Source organism: Magallana gigas, chromosome 7 (assembly GCF_963853765.1).
Source record: "Magallana gigas chromosome 7, xbMagGiga1.1, whole genome shotgun sequence".
NCBI lineage: Eukaryota > Metazoa > Mollusca > Bivalvia > Ostreida > Ostreidae > Magallana > Magallana gigas.
This window is the reverse complement of record NC_088859.1, coordinates 18,736,608-18,754,329: the sequence shown is the minus strand read 5'-3', so window position 1 is coordinate 18,754,329 and position 17,722 is coordinate 18,736,608. Positions and strand designations below refer to the sequence as shown.

At 33.0% G+C, this 17,722-nt stretch overlaps 1 protein-coding gene across 1 annotated transcript; it reads left to right on the top strand.

The window, feature by feature from the left end:
* The first annotated feature begins 8,108 nt into the window (after window positions 1-8,108).
* LOC105321780 (proteinase-activated receptor 2-like) lies at window positions 8,109-11,876 on the top strand. The gene is made up of 2 exons (XM_011420232.4): window positions 8,109-8,396; window positions 9,287-11,876. The coding sequence occupies exons 1-2, from the start codon at window positions 8,383-8,385 to the stop codon at window positions 10,236-10,238; spliced, it is 966 nt and encodes a 321-aa protein (XP_011418534.3). The 5' UTR covers window positions 8,109-8,382; the 3' UTR covers window positions 10,239-11,876.
* The last annotated feature ends 5,846 nt before the right edge of the window (window positions 11,877-17,722 follow it).

The following is a 17,722-nucleotide window of genomic DNA, read 5'->3' as shown; positions in this document are numbered from 1 at the left end:
TAAAAAAAATGTGATGATCAATAACTTCTGCCAATTACTGCATACTAGTAACGTTCTATATATTTTTTTTATTACTGATAACTCTCCTTTATATAAGCTAGATCAAGGTTTAAACCCAGCACTTGTTTGCAAAGTTTGATTTTAATGTAAATAGTACTATACAAATATTACTTACGAGCTAACAGTTACTACATTTTCATGCATATCAGATACTAAAACATACTGTTTTAATTGTCTTTTTCATTGTTTTCAATGTAATCTCTGTTTAGAAAATATATTTTGTACAAGAGTATACGAAATTGTTATACAGTGGAATACTAGTATATTAAATGGATACAGAATCGATTAAGACATTGATCATGAGTCTTCATTAATTTGACCATGCATAATACTCTTGACAGTACATTCCCGTGAATAGAATTGGATACTGTTTATCAGGTTGTTGTTTTTTTATATCAGACACAAAATTTGCGAAAATGGCGTAAAATTTGTAACATTTTTAATTTACATCTTTCATTTCTTGCGATTTAAAAAGTTTCTTATAAAAATGATAAAGGATACAGTTACTGCGTATTGAATTATTTGCAATTTGAAAGATATCAGGAAAAAGAAGCGAAAATTAGATAATCGCAAAAATAACCGAACATACGGTATTTTGACCATGGTACAATCAATGTTAATTGTATTTGGATAATTTAATAATAATTCCATCGACCATGAATGGTCATCGTATGAATTTGCACTGGATCACGTGATTTGCAGACTGGAAGTTAAAGCGTTAAATCATCTCTTGCAACTCGGTCAGGAAATGTGTCTTAAACTTGTGTTAAAACACAGAGTGTTGATTTTGACATAAGACTCAGTAGATATCCAACACAAACATTCTTCTTGTATTAATTGAGTAATTCACACTAGTTTATTTATATGTAACATACAGTTGCATTGGTAAAAAATATCCCTCTTTAGAAGTGAACCTATTTTTATGAAAAGTTGATAACAATATAAACCTATAAAGATAAAGGCAAGAGGAAGTGTTATCCGTCCGAGGTTTTCCAATTCTTCACTTTTTGAACAATGACCGGCACAAATATTTGCGTCTTTTACAAGGGATTTTTATCGAAGGTGTTTACATGGCATCTTCTTATGGACGTGGAGGTTTTATAATGTTCACCAATCCCTTTTGGGTAAATCGATTTCGTCAACTAGAAGTTATTGCAGGTGAGTTGACCGCAGTCAAATTGCCTCAGTTTCAAATGGCCACCCCAATACTTTCAACCTTATCGACTATGTCCTTTCAAAATTTCGTCACTCGTGGAATCATCTTCAAGCCGAAATACTTATGCAATCCTGTATGAAGGGGAGAACAGGGACTGCATGTAACCCCTTTTATTGAAACTTAATTTTAGTTTTAAAACAAACAGTTTTGCCCTTGGACGTAAAAAAGCTATTAGACCAAATTGTATCAACAATTTATTCAGTAGATTCTGTTGATTTAAATTAAGACCTTGCTTTGCACATACAAAAAACACGAAAAGACTGCCTTGTAGAGGTGGGCACTTTTTTTAACATTATCGATTTTTAAAATAGTTGTGTCTGGTGTGATTGAGATGAAACGAATGTCTATACATGTATTTAATTCTTTGAAAAAACTGTCCACTAAGTAATTTAAAACATGTTTAGTTTCTAATAATCTACATTTAGGTACCCATGCTGTTTTTTTAAAGCTCCTAATTTTGATTCAATATCTATTAAACCTATTCATCCGTCTTTTATTTCCCCTATCACAGTATTCCTTTTTTTCCTATAATGGTTGTTCCATATGAAGATAAAAATTAATTTTTTTCATATTTTTGATAAAGTTTTCTGCCGGTAGTTCTAGAATTGTGTATAAATATATTAATTTAGGGATTGCTTGAGTAATTTTTATAGAGCATTTTCCGAAAAGTGGAACTTTTTTTCTTCCGAGACAAACAGTCTTCCAATGTCAGGATTGACTTTCATCCAATATTTTGTATAACATGCTATTTTTAATAGTCCGTATTTGTTAAGCTTATTGGTCTGTACTTTTATGAAATGATTGTGTTTCTGTATGTAGCCCATTACGATATTTATGTATGTTTGTTTCACTACACTATATAGAACATGGTAGAAAAATCTTTCCAAAACAATTGATAAAATTCATTTGGTATTCCATCTAGACCTGGGAATTCATTTGTTTTTAAATGCATCACTGCATCTTTACATTCTCAAAGTGTTGGAAAACTATCACAAGTTTTCTATCATTTCATGTTAATTAAGGCTTTTATTTCACAGTCGCCGAGATATGAATTTACTTCGTTTCCGGGTATCGAGTTAGAATTGTATAACGTTTTGTAAAATTTGCACATTTCCCCTGAAATATCACAGGAGGTAGAGCAAATTTCTTTTTTATCTCTTTCGATTTCATTTATCACATTGTTTGATTGATGATGTTTTTTTAGTCCCGAAAAAGAATTTAGTGGGGTTTTTTTCACCCTCTTGGATCTATTCAACACGAAATTGAATTTTTGCACCGTTTCCTTCTTTATTGATAAGGTAATGACACGTCTGTTTTCGCTTCTATTTGATCACGTGTGCTACACTTATAATGGGGAAAATAGTTCTTGAATGACACTCGCTTGGTGTGACTATGTCTGCTCTTTCAGCTCTACTGACGTAGATCAGTGACCTATCTGTCGTGGCTGTAATCCAAAGTAGAAGGAAATAATTAATATACTTTAAAATAATTTATACAAGTTTCTTTCAAGTGTCATTCAAGAACTATTTTCCCCATTATAAGTGTAGCACACGTGATCAAATAGAAGCGAAAAACAACAACAAATTTAATTTCTAAATAAATTTGTGGAAAGACAGTAACTTAATTGAGTATCCAGTTCTCGTTTTCTAATCATATTTATCAAATGATGAGGGAGAAGCAAGTGAGTTATTTTTTTTTCATACAAGTTTTTGAACAAATTCTGCTTTACATGAATACAAAAAATATCTGTTAAATTGGTACCCATGGGAATTCCAGCATTAGATGTTGATACCATATATCAAGACCATGCTACCATAGGTGTAAATTATCATTGAATAATTAATCTTAATTACATCGACCGTGAATAATTTCCACTGACAGGATCGGCCCCTTATTTGCTGACTGCAACCGTTAAATTAGCTCTTGTAACCGGTAAATTAACTCTTGTAACTCCGTCGAGAAATGGGTCTTGAACACTTACGATAATCAAAGTACTGAGAGTACTGAAAGACGGGGTCTTGAAAGTTTGAATTTGTAATTGTCCTGGATTTCCTCGAATATGCTTCCAAATTTATGAGTTTGAATTATTTGTTACAATCTATGTTAATTCGGCTTTTTTGCAATTGTCTGATACTTTATCTAAATTTTACTCTATCCCAGCCTTCATAATTGCAGAAAATTATTTGATTATTTGTCCGGATTATCATTAACTGTTAAGTATTCGGTTTTCTTTTTAGTTTCCGGAATATTTTGAGCAACATACATTTAGTTGTTTACTACTCGCCATTTAGTATTTCAAACAAGCATGCTTTAATTTACTAAGGAAAAATTGTTGATTGTACGGTCCAGTCGATTATTTGTTGTGACTGTCAACAGACAAACTGACTTTTCGCTCTTTAATCTTCAATTAATGTAAGTATATTTATGCAATCGCATTGAATACAAAGCGCAAGCGGATGGAACTCTTTAACTTTTACTCCCCGCAGAGACCGCTGCCAGCATTCTGTTTACAAGATGCCGCATTGTGTTATAATTCTTGGACATTCATTTGTCTGCCGTTTGGAACAGTTTATCGCGAGGAGTGATGACCATCGTGTATCTAATAACTTTAATTTAAGCACAGATGAAGTTGCTGTCCATTTCGTGGGTAAAAGAGGAGCATCCCTTCAGCAGAATCGCGCGCTTGGCCTAGATTACGTCACTCAACTACAGACCAGTGTTGTTTTGATACGAGGGGTATCAAATGACTTACCGGTATGTGATGGGAATAAATCTCTGAATGACATATTTAGGGAGCTGGTAGACTTTGTAATTACCCTGAGATATGGAAAATCTGTTAAAAAAGTGGAAGTGTTACAAACGCTGTATAGGCTACCTCCTACCTTTCCGGTACGTTACAAGGTGGACACACCATGGTTCAATTCTAGGGTGGACGAATTAAACCGAACGATGTCAAGCTACCTTATGAATGTAGATGGCACATTTTTCTTTTGTCTGACTGGTTTTTGGTCTAAAGAGAGCCAGCAGCTGGTTTTTCTCCCAGATGGGGTCCATTTGAATGACAAGGGTAACATAAAGTATTATAACAATTTGCGGGCCAGTATTGTGTCTTGCCTAAAATCCATAGACAATGGTGGGTAGTTAGGTTATGTAATGTACATGGACTGAGGCTTATAGATGTAGAGTAAATAATGTTGCTGATTTGTTTGTTTACGAATGAATGAAGCAGTTAAATTTGTTAGGCCTTCTAGCATATATTTATGTTTTAACATTGTCCTATAACAAGTCACCAAAATGGGTTCGGTTCCCTAAATGGTTGAACCAGGACTGTTAGTCCCCTAAATGGTTGGGGAATTACTGTTTAAGTCCCCTAAATGGTTGGGGCATGATTGTTAAAGTCCCCTAAATGGTTTGGGCATTATTGTTAATTAAGGTCCCCTAAATGGTTGGGGCATGACTGTTAAAATCCCCAAAATGGTTTGGGCATGACTGTTAAAGTCCCCTAAATGGTTGGGGCATGGCTATTAATGTCCCCTAAATGGTTGGGGCATAACTGTTAAATTAACATGCAACAAACCAGATTTGTAAATCAATTAATGTTTAGACTCTAAAATACATGTTAGAGTTCTTATATTGCGTAATACATAGTTTGCGCTGGCAAATTCCTCTATAAGCAGGAATTCATAAGACATCAGAGTAAAGTGTTATGCCATGCCATACTAATTGATAGGATAGCATTTCTTTGATACAAATGATCAGTTTAATGTTTGCATGTTTATTACATTTTTATTTGAACTTGGTGAAGTACATGCAATTATTTGAGAAACTTTAATAGTTTATGCATTTGTTTATTTATGGCAACATATAATAAGTTATACGCTAAATACTGATTCCTTCAAGTGTCTGGCACATGGTGTATATCGCTTTTTATTAATTGCATTCGAATATACTAGTGTGTACATAATGCATTTTAGATGAGTGTCCCATCCGGCGGAAGGCGTCCGAGGGGAAGGAGAGTGAACAACGTGGAAGCTGCAGTTGGATCCGCAGAACAGGCAGCACAAAATCAGGCGGAGACGATTCAACCCCAGCTGGTGGCAGCAGTAACAGAGCACGTACAGCAAGCTTTGAGAGAAGAGAGGAGAAATGAGGAGGAGAAAAATGAAGAGACACCCACTGAGGAACGGGGTCGCAGTCGCCAGAGAGGCCGTAAGCGAAAAAGGGACAGTGTACGATCAGTCTCATCAGGTACCTCCTCGGGTGAAAGTGAATCTGGCTTAGATAGTTCAGATTCCAGTGATAGTGATGAGGTAGATTCAGACGATGAACAGCAATTGTTATCAACTCCTATAGCGGCTCAGATTAATGTAAAGATAAAAAACAACACTACAAAAAGAAATATCCATGAACGGAATTGCAGGCCCCTTTGTTGTTCCTCCTTTCAAAAATCTTCAGTGTTCGCCAATTGGTTTAGTTCCTAAAAAAGGGGTAAATGAATTTCGTTTCATTCATCATTTGTCTTATCCGGAGGGCAGTTCTATAAATGATTTTATACCAGACGATTTATGTTCAGTGTTCTATACAACTGTGGATGATGCAATTAGTATTATTAAAACTATGGGAAGAGAATGTTTGCTAGCAAAAACGGATATTGCATCAGGATTTCGAATATTACCCGTTCATCCAGATGACCATGAACTTCTAGGAATTCAGTTTCAAGACCGGTTTTATTATGACAAGTGTCTCCCAATGGGGTGTTCTATATCGTGCTCCAAATTTGAATCCTTTAGCACAGCTTTAGAGTGGATTGCTTGTAAAAAGTTTGGGATACCTCGGATGGTACACATTTTGGACGATTTTTTGTTTATTGGGCCCCCAAATTCTTCTATATGTGATTCATCCTTGAAACAGTTTATATCAATTTGTGACGTCTACAACCCACAAGTATGAAGCAGTAAACCTTCTCCATGGAAAAATTGATAAAGTTAACTTCATTGTGCGAATCTTATAAGTACATAGTGATCGGCAGCATTAAGTATGTCGAGAACATTGGGCTCAACAATAATCAAATTAAACAGTTTTTGTGTTTTTTGATTTACAAAACAAAGTACACCCACCTCGCAATCAAAACTGCTTGGAATATAATGACGTCAAAGCTAACAGAAAAAACGTTATCTATTGTATGCCATTACGTCTTGTCATTTGGTATTTTTAAGCGGGCTACTTCTGGCATTGGCAGTGTAATCTGTCCAATGGTCTTCCAAATTCCTTGGGGAATGACAATTTTTTTGTTTCTTTTTCAAGGGATTCTAAATGATGGTCTTTAATGGCATCTTCGTATGAACTCAAAGGGTTTATAATTTCCATTGCGCCTTTATTGCCATTAATATACCTGACATTTTGGGACGTTGGTGGGAATGTCGGCTACCCTATAAATGATTAGTTCTGTGACTCACAGATGTCTTTGATGTACTTCTTCATTGATTTCATGTTTATTATCTTTAGCGTCCTCGGTTCCATCAATTTAATTAGCATATTCTCTTAATTTCTATAAACCTGCAGGTGAAAGTATCATAGGATTTGCTTTCACTCCCATTTGATTTTCACTGAACGCATGCATATGCTAGATGTTTATCAACCATTTGGTCCCAGATTCAATACAATTACATTGCTTTACATTACTAGTGACATAGAATTATCAAATATTCAACAGCTGTAAACAAACTTAATAAATCATCTGGGCATGCATAGCTTTAACGAGACTCAATTTGATAAGTTTTTGTCAACAATCAATTAACGAATTAATTTACAATTGGTGCTGTGCTTTACTTACTACCAAGACGATTTTATATTACCCTCAAAGTACAATATCCTTAAAGGGCTTGGTGAAAATATCTTTCTGATCTCAATTTTGAACGCTGAATTACCAAACTTAATATATTTTTGGACAACTAGCATAAGCTAGTAAGACGCGAATCACGTTTTGGTGGTGTAAATGTGTTCATTGTACTAATATATTTGCTAGATGGTGTTGTATAAAGCTGCATACATCTGCGATATGACCTATAAATGAATCATTTAGAATACATGCAGACATCACAAGTGTACATGTCCTATACTTGTCGGTTTCTATGTAACATGAACCGCTACATCATTGTGCCAGGGTAAGGAAAAGGAGGATTAATTTTGGCCGTAAGTAATATTTTAGTAAAGAAAATATTCGAATATTTTATGTTATAATTTTTTACATTTTATACATCGAAGTACAGAGCTTTTCTTTCTAAGGAGATTAAAATAGTCTAAAAAAAAATTGCTTCAGCCATTTGACCTCTCTAATTAAGTATGATAGACTCGTTCATGAAGCTTATTTTCCATTTTCTTGTTAATTACAGTAAATATGTTGCAGCCGTAATATTTAATATAAAAAAGGAAAATTGAATGACTGACCAATGAAAATAATATTGATGGCATTATCCACCAATTCTCGGCAAGTTTATGAAAAGCAATACTTCATGGTGCCCTTCATCGTATTAATGTGTTATTATTCAATTGCAAATCAACTATCGCTATCTGAACTCTTTAGATTAACATACTGACATTTTCATTTATATACAGCGAAACCAATGAACACTGCTTGATAACTATTTACGCGAGAAAAAATGTATATCATAAAAGAGCTGCAGGACAAAAATGTTGCTGGTTTAATACGTAATGACAATCAGTATATTTTAATTCTGAGTTGTTATTCTTCATTATTTGCACTCGTTTTACATGTATAGGCAAGAAAATTAATATGGTATCTATGTAGTATATCTAAGTTTAGAATCAATAAGCTGATAATCAAAATGTCATACATTTATATTGTAAGTTGAAAAAAAATATAATCGATGTTTTTCCGATGTGAAGTCTGGTATTGAATTCTAAAACGGGGAAAATAATCTATGATGCGCTGTCAGATTAAAATCGATTACGTCAGAGAAGGTTTTTTTCTTATACGATATATCTCGTTTTGCATCAGCTGCCAGTGTTTATATGCATCACAGACATAGAGTGTTACGATTTGTGAAGTAGAAATTTGTTCTGATACACATTATACCAGCTTTACCATGCTTCAATATAAGTAAGTAGATTTTTTTCTCTTGTATTCTATCCCTGGTCTTTTTTATAAACCTCTGCTAATATGTTAAAAGTAGAAAAGAACAGAACAAGCGAAAAACTCGAAACTTATTTTACATACCCTCTTTGTTTTCTCTGCACCTTCAGCGAGGTATGGAAACAAGTTGTTGCATGGGTGATATTGAATATCTATTTTCTTTTCATACCAATATATACATGCTTGGTTTTTTTTCTCTAGTTTGATATAATATTTACAATGTAAGATATGCGTGTATGAAAAGGTTAATTCCGATTTTATTGCACTTTTTAGCATGATTGGGTTATTTTATACATTTGTATGATAAACTTTGGCTCACTTTCGGGCCCCACTTTTAGTTGGGGGAGGAGTTTCACGATTTTAAGAAGTTATGATCATCACGATTAATATCATATTGCTTTTTTTTTTTTAATCACAAATGGTAGTACCTTAAAAATGTACTACATAATTTCACTTTTGTAAGGCGCAGTTTCCAAATGATTGTAAAAAATTAAGTCAACGTTACACGTGTGCTATAGGATAGATATGCATGTAACTTTGACTTTTAGAGCCATATAACCACTTTTGTTAGTTAATATACATGTAAAATTTTTAAAAAAAATCATATTGAGAATATTTTCCCCTACATGATGTAAACATTTTAAGATAGTTCACATTTTTGTCTCAGTTGTAATTCACAATTCCAATGTATGATTCTCAGAAATGTTACTATTCAGTATTTTTATGTAACCTCCTGCAAAACATTGAAAAACAGATAAAAAAAACTTTCATCCATAAAATAAAAATTTTTTTATTTTGTTTTACTAATGAACATTCATTAAAAATATTAATGTCATCAATTTCTGCTTTATTTTCAGTGATCTGAACAGTACATACAACATGACAAATTCTTCCTTTACCGATTGGAGTTTTGTAGATCTTTCAGAAAACATACCAGTTTATTTCCATAGCGAAAATGATCTTCATATTCAGATGGTCCTCGTTATATCTATTTTTGGAATTGTCGGAAATGTGCTCACGCTCTCTAAAATCGTGTTCGACAAGGCATATCATCGCACGGTGTTTTATGTCATCGGCTCTATAATATTCACGGATCTCGTGAACTTGTGTCTGTATTTCATTCATGCAAGAATAGATGACACCCACTTTACGCTTGGAGATCTACCCTGCAAGGTGTTTCTGATCGTCTTTTATGGCGCCACTCATTCGAGCGCAGCCCACGTGGTATTGCTGTTCGGACTCCGAAGTTACATGGTTTCAGAGCCAATCAAGTTTAACAAGATCACCATGCGACACTTAATTGGGGCATCAGCAGTGTTGTGGATTCTGAGTGCGTGTTTTGCTGTTTTGTACTTCTTGCTTCGATATGAATCTGGTATACAGTCACCCATCTACGTGATCGTAACATTTAGAGTCTACCTTATTATCATCCCTACCCTCCTGATTGTGGCTTTCCACGTACGGAAGACCCGCAAACTGGAACAACGATCTATTAACAAACGTAACGTTGAAAACAATATCATCAAAATGTCTCTGGTGACCTCTGTTATTCTCTTTTCCTACATGTCCTCGGCCATTCTGTTTCTGCTTTGTTATATTTTGTCGTTGCACAGTTTACGAAGTTTGGAGGGGAAACTTCTGGTGGCTGCGCAGTTTGCCTGGTTAATAAACTCTATTTTGAGTCCTTTCATATATTTCATAGCGGTACTGCGTGTTCAACGTCATTTAAAGAGTGCCACTACAGCCATAAAAAACATTTGCTGTTCGACATGTACAACGAACAAACAAAATGAAGAAATTGAAGTTTAGACAAATTCGTGACAAAGATATCGAATATATTTAGATATTATATAACGTTCAATACAAATATGTAATAATACAACGACAATGCAGATTATCAAATATTATCGATATCGCTGTTTGATTCATAACTATTAAAGTGATAGAAACATTTATTCTACATCAACTTCCGGTTCAGCGACATCTACATATGTATTTAGTCAGCGGACTTATTACCTCGTACCACCGACAATTGGAACCAGGTTAATTTGTTTCATTTGTCATCGTGACTTGCGGTGCAATGATCCTATGAAAAAGGGGTAACTCTCGTTGAAAGAAATTATTCTTTCGTTTCATGGTAGAATATATAAAAGGGTGATACATGTATTTGTCATATTTAGCCCCGCGAATGGCGTGATTTTTAAGATGGAATGGGACACTTCCATAGTGTGACATATTTCCTATATATCGAAATAAACAATAAAATAGTATATTGATATTCTATATATTAAAAAGAAATCCCAACCGATTGGTTGGATCGGTAACTACGAATTTGTATGTCATTATTTCGAAATACACGTTGTTGCTTTGCTAAATTTGACCTCTCCAGAAATTTTTTTATACATATATTTTGGTCAAATATTGTAAATTTTAAAAAATTCTAAAATGCTGAAAATGTACTTTTTCCACATCAATATCAAGAGGTGCCCCTTATTACGTTAACAGAATCAGGACAAAGCGACCGTTTTCAGGGGCAAACCGCTGACACTCACCTCAACCAGGCAGTTTTTAATTTTATCTTTGCCTTTGACTGTTGGTGTGTTGTCTATTTTGAGCAACTTGAACTTCGGGGAACTTGGAAAACTGCCTATCTGTTTGCATAACCTTTAGAAAGTAACGTCTAACTTATATTCAAACACGTGTTTGATTAACAATATCAAATTCTTTAGTGTTTCCAAATGGAAAGCAAAGTTACATCCATGTTTGTTTTTTAACTATTCGCATTTCTTAATAATGATAAGCTGCAACGAGATGATAAATGTCATTCACGGGTTTTTAATCTTGCTGTTTTGGTGTATTACTTAGATACTTGCCGTATTATATTACTTATTTCAGCCCCCTCTAAGACAGATCCTTGGAAACACGCCATATATTCAAGGTGCTGGTTTTAATAAACTGCCCACTATTTTCAAAAGACGGCGCCACCGTTTGATAATATCACTACATGTCACTTTTCTTCCATAACTTGTCACTTCAAATATATTGCTCTTTGCAGTTATTTGTATGTTGTTGTCCTTAATTTTTTCCATTTTATCTATTCTTTTTTTAAACAAATACATGTATTAACATACAAAGTTTTTGATAAAACGAAAACCAAGTTTTAAGATCATGAGAGACGGCAAATTTATTTTTTAGGATTTTATCTTTTAAACGAAAATATGTCTAAAATAAACAACATCAATCAACCAGACTTGATATTGAATTATTAGGACCCGACACTCTAAACCACACCTGAATGTTGCATCATGATAATATTGAAGAAATACATGTAGTTATAATGGTAGTTGTAGAGTGTTACGACAGTAATGTAAGCCTCATCAGGTGTCCAAATTTAATGTATCTAATGTAAGTGAGATTTTATAAAAAGATCTCCTATAGGTCTCTATAGAGACATCGTCGGTGACCCACGTGTGATTCACATCGATTCTCTCCATCTCAAAACCGTGGTTTGCGACGATGCTCTAGAGACAAAATTTACCTAGTTGTTTGTGTGTGTTTTCTTTTCTTTTTACAAAAAGATTCTTTAATTCTTGACTCAACTGACAAACTGGCAAGATCTGGTATTTATAGAACATTCTTTTCATATTCTTTTAACATGTTAAACTTTATTACAAATGCGGTCAGATTTTATTGTTTTTAAAACATTTTACGAATGCATGTAACTGTAGTATGGTAAATGTTTTTGTGATAAATTATATAACGTATTGCTTCAAACCAATTTTTAGCAGTATGTTATTTTTATGTGATAATGTTTATGTTAAAATACTCAGTAAATAATGTTAAATTTGTTCAAACTTTGTCTTACTTTATGATTTATTACATTTGAGGGGTATATATTAAATTGCTTACTTCGTGTTCCATCTAGTTTATAATAAGCTACCATTAGAGTGAGGACTGCACAAACTGCACGGGCTTCACGAACTGACGTCATACTGTAAAAAAGTTAAATATAACTCGGCTGATTCCATTGCCTTCAGTTCGAATCGTCGAGGTATGTCGAAGGACTTTCCAAAAATGGATTAAATATCAATTTGAATTTTAACAGATATGCAACGTCAGAAAAGGCAACTTGCTTTAACATTGATTACTTAAAGCTGCTTCGTATGATTTGATATCAAATTTTGTGAACGATTTTAAACGTTGGTTTTGCTGATTATGTGTATAATAATAGACATTGCAGTAGTTTTTCCGGTCAATTAAGCCATATTTCAATGAAAAAAATGATGTACAAATTTATATTCTTTTTACAAAACAAACGACTTACTTCGCCTCACGTTGAAATTCCCCTGACGTCGGGGCTCGGATGATTGTAGAACGACTTTGACATGGTTTTTAACATACTCTCAATATGAATAATATTCTGGAAAATCAAATATAAACTTGTGTACATTTTTTCACTATACTATCTGAAGGTTGTGTTCTTGACAATCGATGCATAACATGCGGGTTGAATAAATCCAAACATTCGGGGGACGAAACCAAACGGTTCCTTTTCCTAAACCTTCAAATGATGCATTACGGGGGTTTTTTGTATGCCCATTAAGAAATTATATTTATATACTTTAAATATTTCTAACTTTGAAAACAGACCTATTCTGCTTGTGTAAATAATTTTAATAGGCGAAAGTTTATAACTTTCTAACTTAAAATTGGTTTATATGGAAAATACAGACGAACGATTCCACACCTAGTAATGATAGTCTTATTTATTCTTGTAGGGTCTATACACATGTTTGAATTAGATATTTACACGATAAAATGGTTTATTTTGTGCTTCATGTGGGTATGAAGGTAGATAAGCATTGCATTGCAGAGAAATAATACGCAGCCCATTTTTTTTCTCCGATGATAGCTTCATCATAGCCCTTCGTTGAGCTTAGTTTCGATCAATCAAGAAAGAAATGAGTACTTATACATGTAACAAAGGTATACGGAAGTCATCGGTGAAGGATGTAGAATGATAAATTATTGCTGCTTGAATTTAAGTTGACATCTTAAAAGCTAAGTAATGCATCTACAACGGTGTTGAAAATAAAAGACTGCAGAAATTTCTAAGCAGACAACTTGATTATGGATCGCGTATATTTCTGTCTACTTTCTTTCCCAAAATATTTATGCAACTTATTTATTAATTAAATTAATAGAAAATTGATAAAATAAAAGGGAAAAATCCAATTTATCTTCACTTACACATTATTTTTTAAATTTCACTCGGAAAATTCAAAGGCAGATTTCTTCCCGATATTTAAAATGGGAAATTTGTACATCTTTTCTCTATTCAAAAGTCACTCGGAATACCTCGCAAAAGTTTTCAATTCTATCAGACAGATACTTTCATTTCTATTGCAATATAAAATCCCCAAAGACTTTTTTATTTTTAGCCGTGTTTAGAAACTTGACTAGCTAGAGGGGGCGTTTCAAAGACGAAAATCTTTGGATTTGTTCTTACTATTGAATAAATTTTGTTTGAACCCTGAGATATTTATAAATACCAAATAATTTTTACGAAAATGTGCTGCACAAATATCTTGATACAGACTATAGGCAAGCATGTATGAATTAAAATCAATTTCCCTTAGAAATTAAGGGAAGCAATCTTAGTATATATATATATATATATATATATATATATATATATATATATATATATATACACAAGTATAAATGAGGCCAATTTAAATTACGAACTTTTGTTATTTATATATACAAGTTATAGATGTCATTTAGCAACATGACATTTTTTGTCGAAATTTTCAACACTAAGGTTACCATATAGCCGTGCTAACTTGAAAAATTTAGGTATAAATGGGTTTAGCATTTTAGACTTAATACGAAAATGCGTTTAGTTATAGAAGTTTTTTCAGTCCTTTTATTAATGGAGTCTAGACGCATAAATCGATCAAAATAAGTGTTTTCACAATAAATTAACATCCTTGTTATACACTCTTTAACAACCAACAAAAGATATTCACTTTTTCGAAAATTTAAGCTCCTCGTGATGAGCGTGCATGATGTACATGTATTTGTAACTAAGCGTGAAAACGGAAGGCTTGTACGTAGACACACTATCTTTAAGGTTAGATATTCCGATAAGAGAGATTAAAGATAAATGCGGATCTTGTTACATTTTAGCGTTCTTCGGATAGCTAGTATCAGGATGTAAAGTTTCTTGTATTTTGAACGTCAAAATCCCACATACGATGCACTTGAAGACTGTAAAGCGCTGCAGCAGGTCACATAATGTAATTTAAACTTGAACCTTGATAATCCTTGTTTCAAACAACCTAATTTCCGGAAATACAGCCCAAAAATCTTTATCAGGTGTCATTATTTAGAAAAAGCATTTAGAAAAATATGGCCAAAATGGTGTTTATATTCGTTTTACAAAGAAAATAAATATATTCATTTATATCATGATATAACTTCTCTACCTTTGTTTTTCAGGAGAGGTAACTCGTACAAATAAACGTTAAATAAATTAAAGGAAATATTATGACATAAGAAGCACCGCCTCCCTACATTTTATTGATTGTGATACCATTTATTGATGTTATATATGGTATGTTTTTCATGTTATTCTCTGAAAATAAAAATATAGTTCTTTTTTTCTGAACAGTGTGTGATGTTTTCTTCCTATCATGAATATGCTGATCATCAATTTTTTGAGAATACAAGAACCGCATTAGGCATTCAAATAAATATATTTTTTTGATCACAAAATATAGTGACCTGTGAAAATTTACATCAAAGAATTATTTTGAGAATTTTGTAGCAGAGTGGTAAACCTTAAGAGCAAGGGAATGGTTGCATGCTTAAATGATGGGCGTGTTCAATCAAATTTCTGCGCTTGCACTTTTTTTGAAAACACTAACAAAATTTTAATTCTTAACACAAAAAAGGATAATTTTGAAAAACTGAAAATTATGATCATGCTAATAAAGACCACAAATACATAGTGTTCATGGCCTGTAATGCCAATATCGCTAGCACTGAAACAAACTTGCACTGATAAGAAAATAAAATTTTAGCTATAACAAAAAAGAAAAGTAAGTACATGTATTTATGTGCCGTTGTTGTTTTGTCCGAGAAAGCAGTACTTCATCTCACGTGTACGGATGCCTTCGTATAAAGATTGACAGGTACATTTTTCGTATAAACATCCTGGGTGCGACGGATTTGACACGTCCTATGTGCCTATGTTTTTGCATTATCCAGGAAAATTCTGCCGCCTCCCCCCCCCCCCGGGGAATTCTTAAGGACTTAATTGCCTTGCATTGTTATAATGTTGTGGGCAAGCTGTATTTGACATCTGGGGTGAAAGACTTACCTTTTTTATTTACACCCTGTACTCAAAGACCAGCTAGAGAATTCATATAAATATAAAACGAAGAAACTACTCCAGCACACTACCCCTGATTTTTTTTAAGAAAGAAGACGTGCATATACACCGTATTAGCTGATTACGTGTATATAGCACACGTGTGAAAACCGATAAATTTTACCACCACGTACCAAGCATATCTAAAAATAACGAGGTATTATTAACATATAATTTATTATATTTGTTAGAGAAAATTGTGATCATTACATGTAATATATATGTTACTATAATCTTACACAGTGTGTTTAATAGTATACCGATTTAATTTACATACATGCATATTTTTAAAAAAATGCATCTCTATCATTCGATCTTTATATATAATAGAGCTTTAATACCGGGTATTTCTCTTCGTGAGAATTGCACAATATTCGGATTTTACCTCAAATCAAGCAGGTCAAAATAAGATATTGCGATTTAATTTATGGTATGCAGACATCGAGTTTGCAGTTTCAGGCGTGATAACTTTTCTTAGGTTTTATATCCTTCAACGTTCTCATTTTCAAGAGATCTCCGACTTGTGATACTAAAATTCTACTTTGTTGTCTTCTACATTCCCGTTTTTTTTAATCAAGTACGTGTAACAAGTAACAACAGTGCAACGTTAAGAAAAAGCCAGTGACAACATTGACGATAAGTATGACAGGAAGGCTCATTACAATACGGTGTGTATATTATGTCACGTTTTCTAACATCTAATATTTCCATTGATTTTACGTGTTCGTTGTCACCCGTCGGTTCCTAGAACACGTTTCAAAATTAACCAAACTTGCATGGATTTCGAATGCGAGGTGGAATTGGGTTAAATTGATTCATATACTAAGACTTAAATCAAGTCTCTTAAGTGTTTTAATAAACTATTCACTTAAACATTTTAAACAAGCTTAAATTAAATAAATATTTGTAATTATTTTGTAACAAAAACGTTTAAAACTAATTCTTGGATTATTTAAAACAAAAGATATAATTTGATTGAGCATTTATTACATAAATTATGATAAAAGCGCATACGTTCAAGGGAGGTTACTCTAAATCGTATGTGTATACTACGCAAAGGTAGGTTTAAACTGTTTACATAACATTTGGGTATAGACACCACGATAAGAATGATTGATAGCGCCGAATTCCGATTCATCGGGAAACACATGTTTCCCTTTTTTTTTTAAAGCAATATTAGGTATAGATTTAAATTTTTCTTAATTAAAAAATGAGAAGTTTAATGCCATTAAGATTGAATTTTTCATAAATAATTAAATTAAATGATATAACTGTAGTCGTCCCCGAAATCCTGTGTGTTGATTTTCCCTGCAAATAGCAATAACCTGGACATCAAATTCATACGAAACATGTATCTTGGCCAAACTCGTTTTACATTTACTAGAGAGGAAAATTGTAAAACTACACTCGCGTGCCAAAAGTATGTCAATTTTTTTTCTTTTCCCCTATATATTTCATTGAAAACAAGACTTATCTTAAAATGGTTTTCTGTTGTAATTTTTTGTCAGATTTGAAGAAATTTAATCTGATTAAAGTAGATTCATTTGAATTTTTTAACAAGCATTGGAACAGTTTTTTGACAACTCATTTGTAAAATTTGTTATTTCAAACACAACACAAAGATATTTTGTAAGAGCTCTGCTATATATCTCTTGCATTATGCAAGCCTAAACCAGAGTTTGGAAAAATATTTAAATATGATGCAAAAAAAAGAAATGCTAGAGAAATACAAAATTTATCAATTCAAGTCTTTTAAAAATCGGTCCATTGGATACTTTTTACCGTTCTTCGAAAAATGTTGGTTTTCAATAAAATATAAAGTGAAAAAAAATATTGACATACTTTGGCACCTGAG